This window comes from Bos mutus, chromosome 25 (assembly GCF_027580195.1).
Source record: "Bos mutus isolate GX-2022 chromosome 25, NWIPB_WYAK_1.1, whole genome shotgun sequence".
Classification (NCBI taxonomy): domain Eukaryota; kingdom Metazoa; phylum Chordata; class Mammalia; order Artiodactyla; family Bovidae; genus Bos; species Bos mutus.
Window position 1 is genome coordinate 41133676 of NC_091641.1, and position 17577 is coordinate 41151252.

At 54.9% G+C, this 17577-nt stretch overlaps 1 protein-coding gene across 1 annotated transcript; it reads left to right on the plus strand.

Annotated features, from left to right (window-relative positions):
* Positions 1-10740: 10740 nt before the first annotated feature.
* On the plus strand, positions 10741-16721 carry TEKT4 (tektin 4). Its single transcript, XM_005886824.3, has 6 exons — positions 10741-11371; positions 13135-13205; positions 13540-13683; positions 14659-14881; positions 15756-15910; positions 16472-16721. The coding sequence occupies exons 1-6, from the start codon at positions 10838-10840 to the stop codon at positions 16686-16688; spliced, it is 1344 nt and encodes a 447-aa protein (XP_005886886.1). The 5' UTR covers positions 10741-10837; the 3' UTR covers positions 16689-16721.
* Positions 16722-17577: the final 856 nt, after the last annotated feature.

The following is a 17577-nucleotide window of genomic DNA, read 5'->3' on the forward strand; positions in this document are numbered from 1 at the left end:
CGCTCAGTTGTGTCTGACCCTTTGCGACCCCATGGACTGCAGCACGCCAGGCTTCCCTGTCCTTCACTTTCTCCCAGAGTTTGCTCAAACTCATGTCCATTGAGTCGGTGATGCCATCCAACCATCTCATCCTCTGTCATCCCCTTCTCCTCCTGCCTTCAATCTTGCCCAGCATTAGGGTCTTTTCAAATGAGTCAGTTCTTCGCCTCAGGTGGCCAAAGTATTGGAGTTTCAGCTTCAGCATCAGGTCCTTCCAATGAACACTCAGAACTGATCTCCTTTAGGATGGACTGGTTGGATCTCCTTGCAGTCCAAGGGACTTGCAAGAGTCCTCTCCAGCACCACAGTTAAAAAGCATCAATTCTTCGGCGCTCAGCTTTCTTTATAGTCCAAACTGGTGTCGCCCTTGGGGATTGGAATGAAAACTGACCCTTTCCAGTCCTGTGGCCACTGCTGAGTTTTCCAATTTTGCTGGCATCTTGAGTGCAGCACTTTAACAGCATCATCTTTAAGGATTTGAAATAGCTCAGCAGGAATTCCATCACCTCCACTAGCTTTGTTCCTAGTGATGCTTCCTAAGACCCACTTGACTTCACACTCCAGGATGTCTGACTCTAGCTGAGTGATCATACCATTGTCATGATCATATCATATCCAGGTCATTAACATCTATTTTGCATAGTTCTTCTGTGTATTCTTACCACCTGCCTCCCAACTAGGGGCTACCCATCCATCTCAGGGGGTTCCCCTTGCCACCCAGGCGAAGTATTCTCTCTGCAATTTAATAAGTGTCTAGGTTTGTCATAGCTTTTCTTCCAAGGAGCAAGCGTCTTTTAATTTCATGGCTGCAGTCACCATCTGCAGTGATCTTGGAGCCCAAGAAAATAAAAGTCTGTCACTGTTTCCCCATCTATCTGCCATGAAGTGATGGGAACAGATGCCATGATCTTCGTTTTTTGAATGCTGAGTTTTAAGCCAGCTTTTCCACTCTCCTTTTTCACCTTCATCAAGAGGCTCTTTAGTTCCTCTTCACTTTCTGCCCTAAGGGTGGTGTCATCTGCATATCTGAGGTGATTGATATTTCCCCCAGAAATCTTTATTTCCATCTTGTGCTTCATCTGCCTGGCATTTCACATCATTTACTCTAGATATAAGTTAAATAAGCAGGGTGACAGTATACAGCCTTCATATACTCCTTTCCCAATTTGGAACCAGTCCGTTGTTCCATGTCCATGTCCAGTTCTAACTGTTGATTCTTGACCTGCATACAGATTTTCTCAGGAGGCAAGTAAGGTGGTCCGGTATTCCCATCTCTTTGAGAATTTTCAACAATTTGTTGTGATTCACACAGTCAAAGGCTTTAGATAATCAAGGAAGCAAAAGTAGATGCATTTCTGGAATTATCTGGCTTTCTCTATGTTGCAATTTGATCTCTAGTTCCTCTGCCTTTTCTGAATCCTGCTTGAACATCTGAAAGTTCTCAATTCACGTACTGCTGAAGCCTGGCTTGAAGAATTTTGAGCATTACTTTGCTAGCATTGGAAATGAGTGCAATTGTGCGGTAGCTTGAATATTCTTTGCTATTGGCCTTCTTTGGGAATGGAATGAAAACCTGATTTTTTTCCATTCCTGTGGCCACTGCTGAGTTTTCCAAATTTGCTGGTATCTTGGGTGCAGCACTTTAACAGCATCATCATTTAGGATCTGAAAAAGCTCAGCTGGACTTCCAACACCTCCGCTAGCTTTGTTCCTAGTGATGCTCCTAAGGACCACTTGACTTCACATTCCAGGGTGTCTGGCTGTAGATGAGTGATCATACAGTCATGGTTATCTGGATCATTAATCTTTTTGGTGTAGTTCTCCTGTGCAGTTTTGCAACCCCGATCCCAACTGGGGATTCCCTCTTCCTCCCAGGGGTTTCCCCTTTCCTCCAGTGGCTTTCATCTTTTCTCCAGGGACTTCAGCACCCTACCAGGGTCTTCCCCCTTTGTATCAGGGACATCCCCCTTCCTACTAGGGGCTTCATCCTTCTGACCGGCGGCTTCCCCCTTTTTAGCATGGAATTCCCCCTTTCTTCCAGGGCTTCTCCTTTGCTACCAGGGGCTTCCCCTTCCCTCACAGGGGCTTCCCACTTGGTACCAGGGACTTCCCCCTTCCTATTAGAGCTTTCTCCATCCTACCAAGGCCTTCCTCCTCCTGCCCAGGGGCTTCCTGCTTCTGACCAGGGGATGCCTCCTACCTACCAGAACCTTCCCCTTCCTACCAGGGGCTTCCTCCTCCTGAACAGGGCCTTCTATCTTTCTTCCAGGGACTTTTAGTATCCTACCAGAGGCTTCCTGCTTTGTACCAGGAGCTCCCCCTTCCTACCAGGGGCCCCCCTTCCTACCTTGGGCTCCCCCTTCCTACCAGAAGCTTCCCCTTCCTACCAGGGACCCCCTTCCTACCTTGGGCTCCCCTTCCTACCAGGGGTTTCCCCTTCCTACCAGGGGCCCCCCTTCCTACCAGGGGTTTCCCCTTCCTACCAGGGCCCCCCCCTTCCTACCAGGGCCCCCCTTCCTACCAGGAGCTTCCCCTTCCTACCTTGGGCTCCCCTTCCTACCTTGGGCTCCCCTTCCTACCAGTGCCCCCTTCCTACCAGGGGCCCCCCTTCCTACCTTGGGCTCCCCTTCCTACCTTGGGCTCCCCTTCCTACCAGGGCCCCCCTTCCTACCAGGGGCTCCCCCTTCCTACCTTGGGCTCCCCTTCCTACCAGTGCCCCCCTTCCTACCAGGGGCTTCCCCTTCTTACCAGCTACTTCACTCCCTCCCAGGGGCTTTGCCCTCCCTTCCAGGAGCTTCCACAGGCACTGGGACCATATCCTTGAAGAGCTGCTCCAGCTGCCAGGTCTGCGACCTGATGCTGAGCTGCAGCCCATGTCCCAGCCCGGGCTAGGCCACCTCCTGGGCGTGCTGCCCTGCCTGTGGCTCAGGGTCCCCCTGCGCCCAGGATAGCAGTCACTGAGCCCGGAGAGCAGGGGCAGGTGCTTTCCAAGCTCCTGCTAGCTGGTCATCATCTGGCCCTCCTCCTCCTCCATCTCTGCCTCCTCTCACCTCAGCTTCCCCGAGATTGGGCCCAGTCAGGGAAGGGTCCAAGCGGGGGCTGACTCAGAAAGGATCAGTCTGGGTCGCCCTGCAGATCTCCCCTGGGGGAAAGGGAGTGTCCTGTCCCTGGGTGTGGAAGAAGTTTATTTTGGGTGTGCAAAGTCTGTCCGGGCGCCTTGGGGCCTCAGAGCTTTGCTGACCCCAGCGCAGCCTCAGATCACTGTCTGAACGCTCCTGCGGAAAAGGGTGCTGGGCAGTCCCAGCATGTCTGAAGTTCAATTTCTCCAACATAAATTCAGTTTGGAAACAAATAAACTTAATAAATCATTAATATATCTAATATACGCTTTGTAGCTGAAGATGGAAACTCTACGGTGGTCCTCAGAGCTCAGTCCTGTCTGACTCTGCCACCCCATGGATTGTAGCTCACAAATCTCCTCTGTCCATCTAACTTCCAAGCAAGAATACTGGGGGCGGGGGCAGGGGCGGGGGTGGGGTGGTGATTGGGTTGCCATTTCCTCCTCCAGGAGAAGCTCTACACAGTCAGAAAAAACAAGACCTGGAGCTGAGTGTGACTCAGTTCATCAGCTCCTTATTGCAAAATTCAGGGTTAAATTGAAGAAAGTAGGGAAAACCACCAGGCCATTCAAGTATGGCCTAAATCAAATTCCTTATGATTATACAGTGGAGGCAACAAATAGATTCAGGGGATTAGCTCTGATAGACAGAGTGCCTGAAGATCTATGGATGGAGGTTTGTAACTTTGTATAGGAGGTGGTGACCAAAACCATACCCAAGAAAAAGAAGTGCGACAAGGCAAAACAGTTTCTGAGAAGGCCTTACAAATAGCTGAGAAAAGAAGAGAAGCAAAAAGCAAAGGAGAAAGGGAAAGATATATCCATCTGAATGCAGAATGCCAAAGAATAGGAACAAGAGGTAAGAAAGCCTCTTGCACAGAAATAGAGAAAAACAATAAAATGATAAAGAATAGATATCTCTTTAGAAAATCAGAGATACCAAGGGAACATTTTTGGCAAAGAAGAGCACAAGAAAGGAATGGACCTAACAGCAGCAGAAGAGATTAAGAAGAGGAAGGAAGAATACACGGAAGAACTGCACAAAAAAGATCTTCACGACCCAAATAATCACAATGGTGTGTCACTCACCTAGAGCCAGACATCCTGGCATGTGAAGTCAAGTTCGCCTTAGGAAGCATCACTACCAACAAAGCTAGTGGAGGTGACGGAATTCCAGCTGAGCTATTTCAAATCCTAAAAGATGATGCTGTGAAAGTGATGCACTCAATATGCCAGCAAATTTGGAAAACTCAGCAGTGGCCACAGGACTGGAAAGGGTCAGTTTTCATTCCAATTCCAAAGAAGGGCAATGCCAAAGAATGTTCAGACTACCATACAATTGTGCTCATTTCACATGCTAGCAAAGTAATGTTCAAAATCCTTCAAGCTAGGCTTCAACAGTATGTGAACTGAGAACTTCCAGATGTTCAAGCTGGATTTAGAAAAGAAGAAGGAACCAGAGATCAAATTGCCAATATCCGCTGGACCCTAAAAAGGCAAGGGAATTCCAGAAAAAATATCTACCTCTGCTTCCTGGACTACATTAAAGCCTTTGACTCTGGATCACAACAAAAAGTGGAAAATTCTTCAAGAGATGGGAAAACCAGACCACCTTCCCTGCCTCCTTACCTCATTTCACGGCCAATGTCTCCCTCTGCCGGTCATGTTGGGAATCGACAGGGCTCTTGGACTCCCCGCCCAGGAGAGGGCACTGGGAGGTGTCACCCTCCCCAGGTACCAAGCGAAGGTCAAGAGGCAACAGTTAGAACCGGACATGGAACAGCGGACTAGTTCCAACTTGGGAAAGGAGTACATCAAGGCTGTATATCGTTACCCTTCTTAATTAACTTTTATGCAGAGATCAAGTCACTATGTGAAAATTGCTCTGTTGTGTCTGACTCTTTGTGACCCCTATAATATGCCATGGAATTCTCCAGGCTAAAATATTGGAGTGGGTAGCTGTTCCCTTCTCCAAGGGATCTTCCCAACCCAGGGATCGAACCCAGGTCTCCCGCACTGCAGGCAGATTCTTTCCCAGCTGAGTCACCAGTATGCAGAGTACATCATGTGAAATGCCGGGCTGGATGAATCACAAGCTGGAATCAAGATTTCCAGGAGAAATATCAATAACTGAAGATATACAGATGACACCACCCTAATGGCAGGAAGTGAAGAGGAACTAAAGAACCTCTAGATGAAGGTGAAAGAGAGTAAAAAAAGCTGGCTTAAAACTCAACACTGAAAAAACGAGGATCATGGCATCCCGTCCCATCCCATCACTTCATGGTAAATGGGGGAAAAAATGAAAACAGTGACAGACTTTATTTTCTTGGACTCCAAGATCACTGAGAACAGGAACTGCATCCATGAAATTAAAAGACACTTACCCCTTGGAAGAAAAGCCATGGCAAACCTAGACAGTGTATTAAAAAGCAGAAACATCACTTTGCCAACAAAGGTCCATGTAGTCAAAGCTATGGTTTTTCCAGCGTCCTATATGGATGTGAGAGTTGGACGATAAACCAGGCTGAGTGCTGAAAAATTGATGCTTTGGGACTGTGGTGGTAAAGAAGACTCTTGAGAGTAACCTGGACAACAATGAGATCAAACCAGAAAATCCCGAAGGAAATCAACCATGAATATTCACTGGAAGGACTGATGCTAAAGCTGAAGCTCCAATACTTTGGCCACCAGATTCAAAGAGCCACCTCACTGGAAAACAGCTTGATGCTGGGAAAGACTGAAGGCAGGGGGAGAGGGGACGACAGAGGATGAAATGGTTGGATGGCATCACCGACTCAATCAACATGAATCTGACTAAACTCTAGGAGGTGGTGAAGGACAGGGAAGCCTGGCGTGCTGCAGTCCATGGGGTGTCAGAGAGGACTGAGCAACAAGAAGAACAACCAGGAGCTTCTCCCTCCTGTCCAGGGACTTCCACTCCCAACAAGGGCCTTAAGACTCCCACCCCAGGCTCCCCTCTCCCTGTCAGTTAGCTCCCCAGGTGCTGGGACCACACCGTCTCTGATCCACTCCACCTGCTAGGTCCTGTGCCAGCCTGCCCGCGGCCTCCCGCTGTGCCAGCCTGCCCGCAGCCTCCCGCTGTGCCAGCCTGCCCGTGGCTCGGGGTCCGCTCTGCTTTTGGTGCAGCTGGTGTGGGCGGTGCGCGCTCCTGCTTAAGTGTGTCATCATCTCACCTTCCTCTCCCCCCACCTGCCTCCCCCTACCTCAGTTTACCCTAAAGGATTAGACAGGGAAGGGCTCATGAGAGGGTCCGACCTCCAGGAGGAGCAATCTGGGGGGGCGCCCTCCAGAGCCCCGCTGTGGGGAGGGCAGCGTCCTGTCCTGGGTGTGCAAGCAGCCTGTCCTTGGGGCCTCAGAGCTTTGCTGACCCCAGCGCAGCCTCAGATCGCTGTCCGAATGAACACCGCTGGGAAGGGAGCAGGGCAGTCCTGTAAAGCTCAATTTTTCTGACACAGTTGAGGTTTGGAAACCGATACATTTGATAAATCCATACCTACACCTGCCCCTGCTCCAGCATTTCACGGTCACTGTCGCCCTCTGCTGGCCATGTTGGGCATCAAGCAATGAAATCAGATCGATGATATTCTTGCAGCTGAAGATGGAGGAACTCCACGTGATGCTCAGTCGCTCTGTCATGTCGGTCTCTTTGCCACCCCATGAATTGTAGCTCCCAAAGTCTCCTCTGTCCGTGGAACTTCCAAGGCAAGAATACTGGATTGGGTTTCCATTTCCTCCTCCAGGAGAAGCTCTAAACAGTCGGCAAAAACAAGGCCTTGAGCTGACTGTGACTCAGATCATCAGCTCCATATTGCAAAATTCAGGCTCAAACTGAGGAAAGTAGGGGAAACCACTAGGCCATTCAAGCATGGCCTAAATCAAATCCCTTATGATTAAACAGTGGAGGAGACAAATTGATTCAAAGGATTAGCTCTGATAGACAGAGTGTCTGAAGATCTATGGATGGAGGTTTGCAACTTTGTACAGGAGGTGGTGACCAAAACTATCTGCAAGAAAAAGAAATGTAAGAAGGCAAATCGGTTTCTGAGAAGGCTTTACAAATAGCTGAGAAAAGAAGAGAAGTGAAAGGCAAAGGAGAAAGGGAAAGATATACCCAAGAATGCAGAATTCCAAAGAATAGTAAGGAGAGATAAGAAAGCCTTCTCTAGGGAACAATGCAAAGTAAAGGAAAACAACAGAATGAGAAAGACTAGAGATCTCCTCAAGAAAACTAGAGACACTAAGGCAATATTTCATGCAAAAATGAGCAAAATAAAGGACAGGAAACGTAAGGACCTAAAAGAAGCAGAAGAGATTAAGAAGAGATGGCAAAAATACACAGTAGAACTGTACAATAAAGGTCTTAATGACCCGTATAACTCAGATGGTGTGGTGGTCACTCACCTGGAGGCAGACATCTTGGGCTGTGAAGTCAAGTGGGCCTTATGAAACATTACTACGCTACTGGAGGTGATGAAATGCCAGCTGAGCTATTTCAAATCCTAAAAGGTGATGCTGTGAAAGTGAGGCACTCAATATGCCAGCAAATTTGGAAAACTCAGCAGTGGCCACAGAACTGGAAAAGGTCAGTTTTCATTCCAATCCTAAAGAAGGGCAATGCCAAAAAATGTTCAAAGTGAAAGTGAAGTTGCTCAGTCATGTTCAACTCTTTGCGACCCCATGGATTGCAGCCCACCAGGCTCCTCCATCCATAGAATTCTCCAGGCAAGAATACTGGAGTGGGTTGCCATTAAACTATCACACAATTGTGCTCATTTCACATGCTAGCAAAGTAATGCTCAAAATCCTTCAAGCTAGGCTTCAACAGTATGTGAACTGAGAACTTCCAGATGTTCAAGCTGGATTTAGAAAAGAAGAAGGAACCAGAGATCAAATTGCCAATATCCGCTGGATCCTAAAAAAGCAAGGGAATTCCAGAAAAAATATCTACCTCTGCTTCCTGGACTACATTAAAGCCTTTGACTCTGTGGATCACAACAAAAAGTGGAAAATTCTTTAAGAGATGGGAAAACCAGACCACCTTCCCTGCTTCCTTACCTCATTTCACAGCCAACGTTTCCCTCTGCCGGTCATGTTGGGAATCGACAGGGCTCTTGGACTCCCCGCCCAGGAGGGGGCACTTAGAGATGTCACCCTACCAATACCAAGCGAAGGTCAAGAGGCAAGTTAGAATCAGACATGGAACAATGGACTGGTTCAAAATTGAGAAAGTAGAACATCAAGGCTGTATATTGTCACCCTGATTAATTAATTTATATGCAGAGTACATCATGTGAAATGCCGGGCTGGGTGAAGCACAAGATGGAAATGAGATTACTGGGAGAAATATCAGAAACCTCAGATACGCAGATGACACCACCCTAATGGCAGAAAGCAATGAGGAATTAAAGAGCCTCTTGATGAAAGTGAAAAAGAGAGTGAAAAAGCTGGCTTAAAGCTCAACATTAAAAAACCAAAGATCACGGCATCCCATCCTATCAGTTCAGTTCAGTTCCAGTTCAGTCACTCAGTCGTGTCCAACTCTTTGCAACCCCATAAATCGCAGCACGCCAGGCCTCCCTGTCCATCACCAACTCCCGGAATGCACTCAGACTCATGTCCATTGAGTTGGTGATGCCATCCAGCCATCTCATCCTCTGTCGTCCCCTTCTCCTCCTGCCCCCAATCCCTCCAGCATCAGAGTCTTTTCCAATGAGTCAATTCTTCAAAGTACTGGAGTTTCAGCTTTAGCATCATTCATTCCAAAGAAATCCCAGGACTGATCTCCTTCAGAATGGACTGGTTGGATCTCCTTGCAGTCCAAGGGACTCTCAAGAGTCTTCTCCAACACCACAGTTCAAAAGCATTAATTCTTTGGCACTCAGCCTTCTTCACAGTCCAACTCTCACATCCATACATGACCACTGGAAAAACCATAGCCTTGACTAGATGGACATTTGTTGGCAAAGGAATGGCTCTGCTTTTGAATATGCTATCCAGGTTGGTCATGACTTTCCTTCCAAGAAGTAAGCGTCTTTTAATTTCATGGCTGCAGTCACCATCTGCAGTGATTTTGGAGCCCCCAAAAATAAAGCCTGACATTGTTTCCACTGTTTCCCCATCTATTTCCCATGAAGTGATGGGACTGGATGCCATGATCTTTGTTTTCTGAATGTTGAGCTTTAAGCCAACTTTTTCACTCTCCTCTTTCACTTTCATCAAGAGGCTCTTTGATTCTTCCTCACTTTCTGCCATAAGGGTGGTGTCATCTGCATATCTGAGGTTATTGATATTTCTCCCGGCAATCTTGATTCCAGCTTTTGTTTCTTCCAGTCCAGCGTTTCTCATGATGTACTCTGCATATAAGTTAAATAAGCAGGGTGACAATATACAGCTTTGACGTACTCCTTTTCCGATTTGGAACCAGTCAGTTGTTCCATGTCCAGTTCTAACTGTTGCTTCCTGACCTGCATACAGATTTCTCAAGAGGCAGGTCAGGTATGACAAAGCCTTTGACTGTGTGGATCACAATAAACTGTGGAAAATTCCCATCCTATCACTTCACGGCAGATAGATGGGGAACAATGGAAACAGTGACAGACTATTTTCTTGGGCTCCAAGATCACTGAGGACAGTGACTGCAGCCATGAAATTAAAAGACGCTTGCTCCTTGGAAGAAAAGCTATAACAAACCTAGACAGTGTATTAAAAAGCAGAGACGTGACTTTGCCAACAACGGTCCATATTGTCAAAGCTATTCTTTTTCCAGTGTCGTGAGAGTTGAATGATAAAGAAGACTGAGTGCCGAAAAATTGATGCTTTAGGACTGTGGTGTTGGAGAAGACTCTTGAGGATAACCTGGACAGCAATGAGATCAAACCAGAAAATCCTGAAGGATATCAACCCTGAGTGTTCATTAGAAGAACTGACGCTGCAGCTGAAGTTCCAATACTTTGGCCACCAGATTCGAAGAACTGACTCACTGGAAAAGACCTTGATGCTGGGAAAGATTGAAGGCAGGAGGATAAGGGGAGACAGAGGGTGAGATGGGTGGATGGCATCATCGACTGAAGCAACATGAGTTTGAGCAAACTCTAGGAGATGGTGATGGACAGGGAAGCCTGGCAGACTGCAGTCCATGGGGTCCCAGAGTAGGATTCGACTGAGCAACTGAAGGACAACAAGCGGCCCAGGGACCAGGAGACACAGGCCAGGCCCTGGGTGGTCTTGGGGACACTGTCCCCATGACAGGACCTGCCTCCTTCCTATGGGGCAGATCTGCGGATCTGATTCAAGGCCCCCACTGGAGGCTGAGTCAACCCCCATCAGGGACACGTGGATGCCCAGGAGAGCACTGCCCGGGAACAAGTCTGACATAGGAGACAAAGGCCTGGCCTTCGTGCAGCTCCTCTGGCAGGTACGAGGCGTGGCCAGGACAGGTGGGGCTGGGGCCTGCCTGGCCCTTTAAGAGGGCCACCAGGTGGTGGGAGGGGGGAGAATTCCAGTTGCCTAGCAACAGGAGGGCTTGGTGTGTACTGGTCTCCGGGAGACCAGAAGCCACGTCCTGCTTGGGGACCCAGTGGCTGGAGCTGCCCTGCTGAGCGAGCTGAGCGGCCCCCCTCCCTCTCTCCCCACTCCCGCCAGTGCCTGGGCGGCGCCATGGCACAGACGGACATACTCCTGACCAAGGAGCCCGCCCCACAGACGGTGCCAGCATGCCAGCTGCCCCGCAAGCTGTACGATGTGGCCCGAAACACGGGCGCCCACACGTCCTCCGGCCTGGCCACCTCTGGCTTCCGCACGGCCAAGTACCTGCTGGACGAGTGGTTCCAGAACTGCTATGCCCGCTACCACCAGGCCTTCGCCGACCGTGACCAGTCGGAGAGGCAGCGCCATGAGAGCCAGCAGCTGGCGGCGGAGACCGAGGCGCTGGCACAGCGCACACAGCAGGACTCCACGAGGAAGGTGGGCGAGCGCCTGCAGGACATGCACGGCTGGAAGTCGGAGCTGCAGCGCCAGGTGGAGGAGCTGGTCTCCGAGACCGAGCTGCTGCTGGCCCAGAAGCAGCGGCTGGAGCGTGCCCTGGATGCCACGGCCGGGCCCTTCTCCATCGTCACAGACAACCTGCAGTGCCGTGAGCGCCGTCAGCACCCCGACCTCGTGCGCGATTGTGTGGAGATCGAGCTGCTGAAGGTTCGGCTGCCCCGTCCCCGGAGCCGCAGACCGGCCTCCCAGCTCTCTCCAGGGAGCACGAACTTCCCCGTGTTCCCCCCTCGACTTGACTGTGCAGAGCCTCGGTGCTCAGGCACCCCCGGGAGCCTGCACTCTGCACACGTGGGGACACTCGAGCATACACCCAGGCACAGAGGGGTGGGGTGCCAGAACCAACTGGTCCTGGGGCCTCCCCAGCTGGGGGCAGGGGTGGAACTCAGGCTGCCTGGGGGGAGGGGAGAGGGTGCCAGGCCTGGCCTTCCCTCAGCCTGGTCCCCACAGTGGGTGCTGGACAAGGCTGAGTTCCCTGCAAGGTGGGCTACTCAGGCCCTGCTTGGTGAGGGGCACCGTGGCCTGGGTGGCCCCCTGCACGGCGGGCAGGGCTGGAGCCTGGTGCTTGTCCACTTGGCCCAGCCCCGGGTGCAGGGTTCCTGCTGTGCCCGTTCCACCCCGGCTCCCACTTGGGGCGAGGCAGGGCCCAGGCCACGGCGGCATTCATCCTGGAACGTGTGCCGGGATGATGTTGGCCTGAGGCAGGGCAGGACTCGGCCCCCAGGAAACCAGGAAGGGCCTGAGATGGGCCCCAGGGGCGGCTGGCTGGGGTTGTAATGTGTTCAGGGGAAGGGAGACCCTTCTGGTCAGGTCGTGGTGGCGCCGGTACCTACTGGGTGGTCCCTCAGTCACCCCTGGGTCCCGGCACCTGCTGAACTGCCCCTCTGGTCACCCTGGGTCATGCAGATGAAGCCTAACCCTGAGTTCACAGAGGTGGAGCCCTAACACACCCCCACCCTGCCAATTGATGTCCGTATTGGAAATCTAGCCTCAGACCAGCGTGCAGGTGTGGACGGTGAAGGTGGGGTGGAGGCCTCGTGCATCCCACAGAGACCCAGCAAGACCTGTCCTTGGGGCAGCTCTGAAGGACTGGGGGTCACCCGGGCCAGGCCCCTGATGCTGGCGGGGAAGGGCCTCAGCTGCGAGCATGCTGCAGCCACAAGCACTCATGAGACGGGGAGACATGCACACAGTCAGGCACCTGGGGACCCCCTCAAATCTGGGTGCCTCCCCTAAGCCCAGGCCCTTCCCCTGCCCTCCCCCTACAGCCCCACCCTCACACTCATTCACTCAAGAACCTCCCAAGGCTCCAGGAGTGATGGCTCTGTTCTGAGCCAGGCGCCCCGCCCAGCAGTACATGGACAACCGAGTCAGGACAGGAAGGCGGGCCCACGGGTCAGAACTGGACACAAGGGCTTAGAGCCCGGGGGAGGCGAAGATTCGGATCCGGGGAGGGCTTTTCCTCTGCAGGAAATGAACCCGTCAGGGAGGCAGGAGGAAACACAGGGTTCCTGTGTGTCCTGGGCATGTGAGGGCAGTCCTGGGTGGGGACTCAGTCGATAGGGTCCTCAGAGACTATTGCTGGGTTCTCTGGGGCCCGTGGGCAGGCGCCAGTGATGGCCCAGAGCCCGGGGGTGCTGCGTGCCCAGCAAGTGGGAACCACCTTTGGCTGATGCTCCTCACAGCCCATAGAAGACCCCCAAAGAACCCACTGCAGTGCCCCAGACAGGGTGCTCCAAGCCCAGAATAAATCCACTATGATAACCAAGCTCGCCCCCATTTCCACCAAAGAGACTGGGGCCACAAGCAGGGCCCAGTCCCACTGGGCGTCACCCCAAGCTCTGCTCCTCCTCGGGGTCTAAGAGCCCGGAGGTCCTCAGACTCTCACCAGGGGCGGGGGTCTTCTCCCCCAGGAGGCCGAGCTCATCCGGAACATTCAGGAGCTCCTGAAAAGGACCATCATGCAGGCCGTGAGCCAGATTCGGTGGGTCTGGGTGGCCTCCAGAGCTGCCCTCAGGACAACCCTGTCCCCCTACCCCTCAGGCCACTGTAGGCAGGAGGTCGGCTGACCCGGCCCTGAGGCTCCAAGAGGTGACAGACTGTCTCCGGCCACAGCCAGGAGCACAGGGCAGGGAAGGGGCACTGGGCAGGTGGGGGTGGCCAAGGGGCCTGGACATCTAGAGCCAGACCAGCACCCCGGGGCCCACCGTCAGCAGATGAGGCTCCCCTGCCGTCTGGGGGCTGGCTGTGCCCAGCGTCGGGGTGTGCCCAGCTCCCCACCCGCCCTGACGCAGGCCCTGCCCACTGTCCGCCCGCAGGCTGAACTGGGAGCACAAGGAAACCTGCGAGATGGACTGGTCCGACAAGGTGGAGGCCTACAACATCGACGAGGCCTGCTGCCGCTACAACAACCAGAGCACTGACGTGCAGTTCTACCCGCACTCGGCCAAGTTCGAGGAGAGGTGGGGCTCCGAGATCCCACCTGGGCTCCCCGTCCCTCCGCTGGGGGGCCTCTGTGCAGCTCTTCTGCTCCTGGGGTGGGCAGGCGAGCGGCGGGACCCCCAGCCAAGTGCCGGGCACACACGGTTGAACGTCCCGGCTGGGCTTCACAGAGGGAGGCAGGACCCAGCAGTGGGGCGGGGTGTGTGTGTGTGTGTGTGAGAGAGAAAGAGAGGAATGTGTGTGAGAGAAAGTGTATATGTGTGTGTGTGAGAGAGTGTGTGTGTGTGAGAGTATGTGAGAGTATGTGTGTGAAAGAATGTGTATGAGTGAGAGTGAGAAAGTGAGTGTGTGTGTGTAACAGAATGTGAGAGAGTGACAGAGAGTGTGTGTGTGTGAATGTCTATGTGTGTGAAAGAGTGTGTGTGAGAGTGTGTGTGAGAATCTGTGTATGAGATTGAGAGTGTGTGTGTGAGAGTAAGAGTGTGTGTGAGTGTGTGTGAGATTGAGTGTGTGTGCGTGAGAGGAAGTGTGTGTATGTGTGTGAGTGTGTGTGTGTGAGACTGTGTGAGCGTATGTGTGAGAGTGTAAGTGTGTGTGGGCGCGCGCGTATGTGTGAGAAAGTGAGAATGTGTGTGTGAGTATGCACGTGAGTGTGCGAGATAGGGAGAGTGTGTGTGTGTATGTGTAGGGGGAAGCGGGCTGCAGCTCCGCGTGTGGCCGGCAGGGGGCGCGCGGCCACCACCCGTCTCAGCCACGGCCGTCGGGGCACGAGCGCGGGGACCAGCGGGCGGCGCAGGAGGCGCTGGGAGCGCGCGCAGAGACCCTACGGGCGCCGTAGCGGGCGGGGCACAAGGGCGCGGGGCCGCGGCGTGGCCCTAGGACTGCGGGTGGTCGTCTGTGCCGAAGCGCTGGGGACTCGGGGTGTGGAGGGCGCGGGGAGGCCCCGGTAGGTGCCCCCACCGATCGCGGTGTCGGCCTATTCCCCTCACTCGTAGTGCCTCCACGCCCGAGACCTGGGCCAAGTTCACCCAGGAACACCTGTACCGCGCTGAGCGCGAGCGCCTGGCCTCGGTCAACCTGCGGAATCTCATCGACTGCATCCTGCAGGACACGTCCGAGGACCTGCGGCTGCAGTGCGACGCCGTGAACCTGGCCTTTGGGCGGCGGTGCGAGGAGCTGGAGGACGCGCGCCACAAGCTGGAGCACCACCTGCGCAAGGTGGGGCCTCGCGACTGCGCGCAGCCCGCGGCCAGGCCACGCCCATCCCGCAGCCAGGGCCCACGCAGGCTATTATATAGCCACGCAGAGCCCGCAGCCAGGCCGCGCCCAGGCTATTATATAGCCACGCCCATCTCGCAACCTGGTCACACCCTGGACACGCCCATCGCGCAGCCAGGCCACGCCCAGCTCATGACCTGGCCCCGTCAGGGCAGGCCCTGAGACTGGCTCTCCGCCAGTAACTACAAAGACCAGGCTCAGGATGGGTAGCCCAGACCATCACACTCCCACTGCCCACTATGCCCTGGTCACAGCCTGGCCTGGCCCTTGCCCCACCTCGGCCCTGTCCATCCTGAGGGAACCCTGGTCAGGGCCCCCCACCTCCCCCAGGGCCCTCATTAAGCTGATGAGAAAACCTAGTGACATTTGAGAATGGTGGCATTGCCTCTGGCGTGACTGATACAGGAGAGGGCTGCAGGCCAGAGCAGGGAAGGTGGAAGGAGGTGGCGGGCTCTGCTCTTTAGGGGTGTCCCTGATGCTGGCCCTGGCTCAGCAGGGCCCTGACCCTAGGCTCTCTGGGTGACCTTTGCTGCCTTTGTCTCCACAGCACCTGACCAGGGTCGGGGTCTGGTGACCTCAAGGCTGGGGCTCTTAGGACAGAGTCGCTTTGCGCTGAGCTTTGCTGTCCTTCCCCGGCCCCACCCCAGGCCTCTGGGTGCCCATGGCAGGGCTGAGGTGGCCGTGCACACCCTCCCTTCTTCCGCACTGCCCCCAGAAGCAGGGGGTAGGGCTTGGGGTGCGGGTTGACCCACTGGGCTGTCCTGTGTGGGTAAGACCCAGGGCGGGGGTGACCCACGGGCCGTCCTGTGTGCAGACGCTGCGGGAGATCTCGGACCAGGAGCACAACATCGCGGCCCTGAAGCAGGCCATCAAGGACAAGGAGGCGCCTCTGAAGGTGGCCCAGACCCGCCTGTACCAGCGCTCCCACCGGCCCAACGTGGAGCTGTGCCGAGACGCTGCCCAGTTCAGGTGCTGTGGCCGCTGGGCCGTCACCCTCCACCATACGGGTGCCGTCCACCCGCCCCCAGGCCTCCTCAGCCTCTGGGGCCCCCTTGAACATCCCCTGGCACACAGCCCTGCAGATGTAAAGAGGAAAGACGCTGGCCCCCACCTCACCCCCCACCCCACACACGGGGCTCCCACATTCCCTCTCCTGCCCCAGCAACACTGGACACTGCATGTCCTTTGGGGGACACTGTGTGGATCTCTGAGTGCCAGGGCCGGCCACACTCCCCACTTCACCCTGGTCTGGGATCTCAGGGTCTGGGAGGCAGAGCTCCCCGAGCCACATGGCCGCCCCGACCACCTGTCCTGGCCCTCCACACCTCTGACATCAGGGTGAATGCGCCTCCCCCTCCCAGCCTGGCTTCTGGGTCTCCCCTGGGGCTTTTGGGGGTCCTTCTATGGCCGAGCATATTGAGCAGTATGCCCTGCCCGGGCTCCCGGCCTTTGAACCTGGGGCTGGCCCCTTGGCGCCCTCGGTAGGCCCGGCATCCAGGCTGGCCCTGCTCAGCCCGCCTCTGCCCGCAGGCTGGCGAGCGAGGTGGAGGAGCTGAACCTGTCCCTGGCAGCGCTGAAGGAGAAGCTTCTGGAAGCGGAGCAGTCCCTGCGCAACCTGGAGGACACGCGCATGAGCCTGGAGAAGGACATCGCGATCAAGACCAACAGCCTCTTCATCGACCGCCACAAATGCATGGCCCACCGCGCCCACTACCCCACTGTGCTGCAGCTGGCTGGCTACCAGTGACCGCCCGGCGCAGGGCCCACCCCTCCTCGAATAAAGAGCACGTTAGCTTTCTACTCAGGGTGCGCACCTGGGCAGGGTCGCTTTGCCTGCGGACCCCATCCCGCTGTGGGAGGCCAGGGGTCTCCTGCCTGGGGCACCCCCAGTCTCCACTTGGGGACAGGGGTCAGTCGAGGTCCCCCTCATTGCCCCCGCTGACCACCTGGGCCACCTGCCAGATGCTTCCAGGGGAGCGTCACCTCCCGTCACCACTGGTCACGGCCTCCGGGCCCCGCAGTGGCAGCTGAGCTCCGTTCTTCTTCACCGTGCCCTGGACGGTCACCCAAGGCCAGCTGGCACTCCCCTCTCATTAGCAGGGGCTTCAGAACATGGTGCTGGCCCAGCTACCCCCAAGGGACTTGGCCCCTGGGCTGCACACTGCAGGCCTGGGGCAGTGACCACCCAGGGAACCGTGGGACCGCTCCCTGCCACCCCTGCCTGGCGCGGGCTGGGCACCAGAGGGCATACCTGAGCTGGGGGTGGGGGTGTCCACGGCTCTGGACAGAAGTGGGCTCTGTCTCTGGGGCACCCCCTGAGCAGCACCAGGCCTTCTCTCTCCCCCTCTGCTGAGGCTCTCTCCCTGTGCCCCCTGCTGACGAGCTCAAGGGGGCCACTTCCCTCCCCAACAGCAGCTCATCAGCAGGACTCGGGCAGCCTGCATTAAGAGGCCAGGAGATAATAACCCGGCCGCACACTCGCAGCTCTCAGACCCCATTATCAGCCGAGGTCGCGCTGTGCGGAGCCCCCATCAGTGCCCAGGGCCTCCGTGTCCCAGCCCGCACCCCCCACCCCCGACTGGGGCCGCTGACGGGGAGCCAAGTGGAGGTGCTGTGCAAGGCTCATTATCTCCACG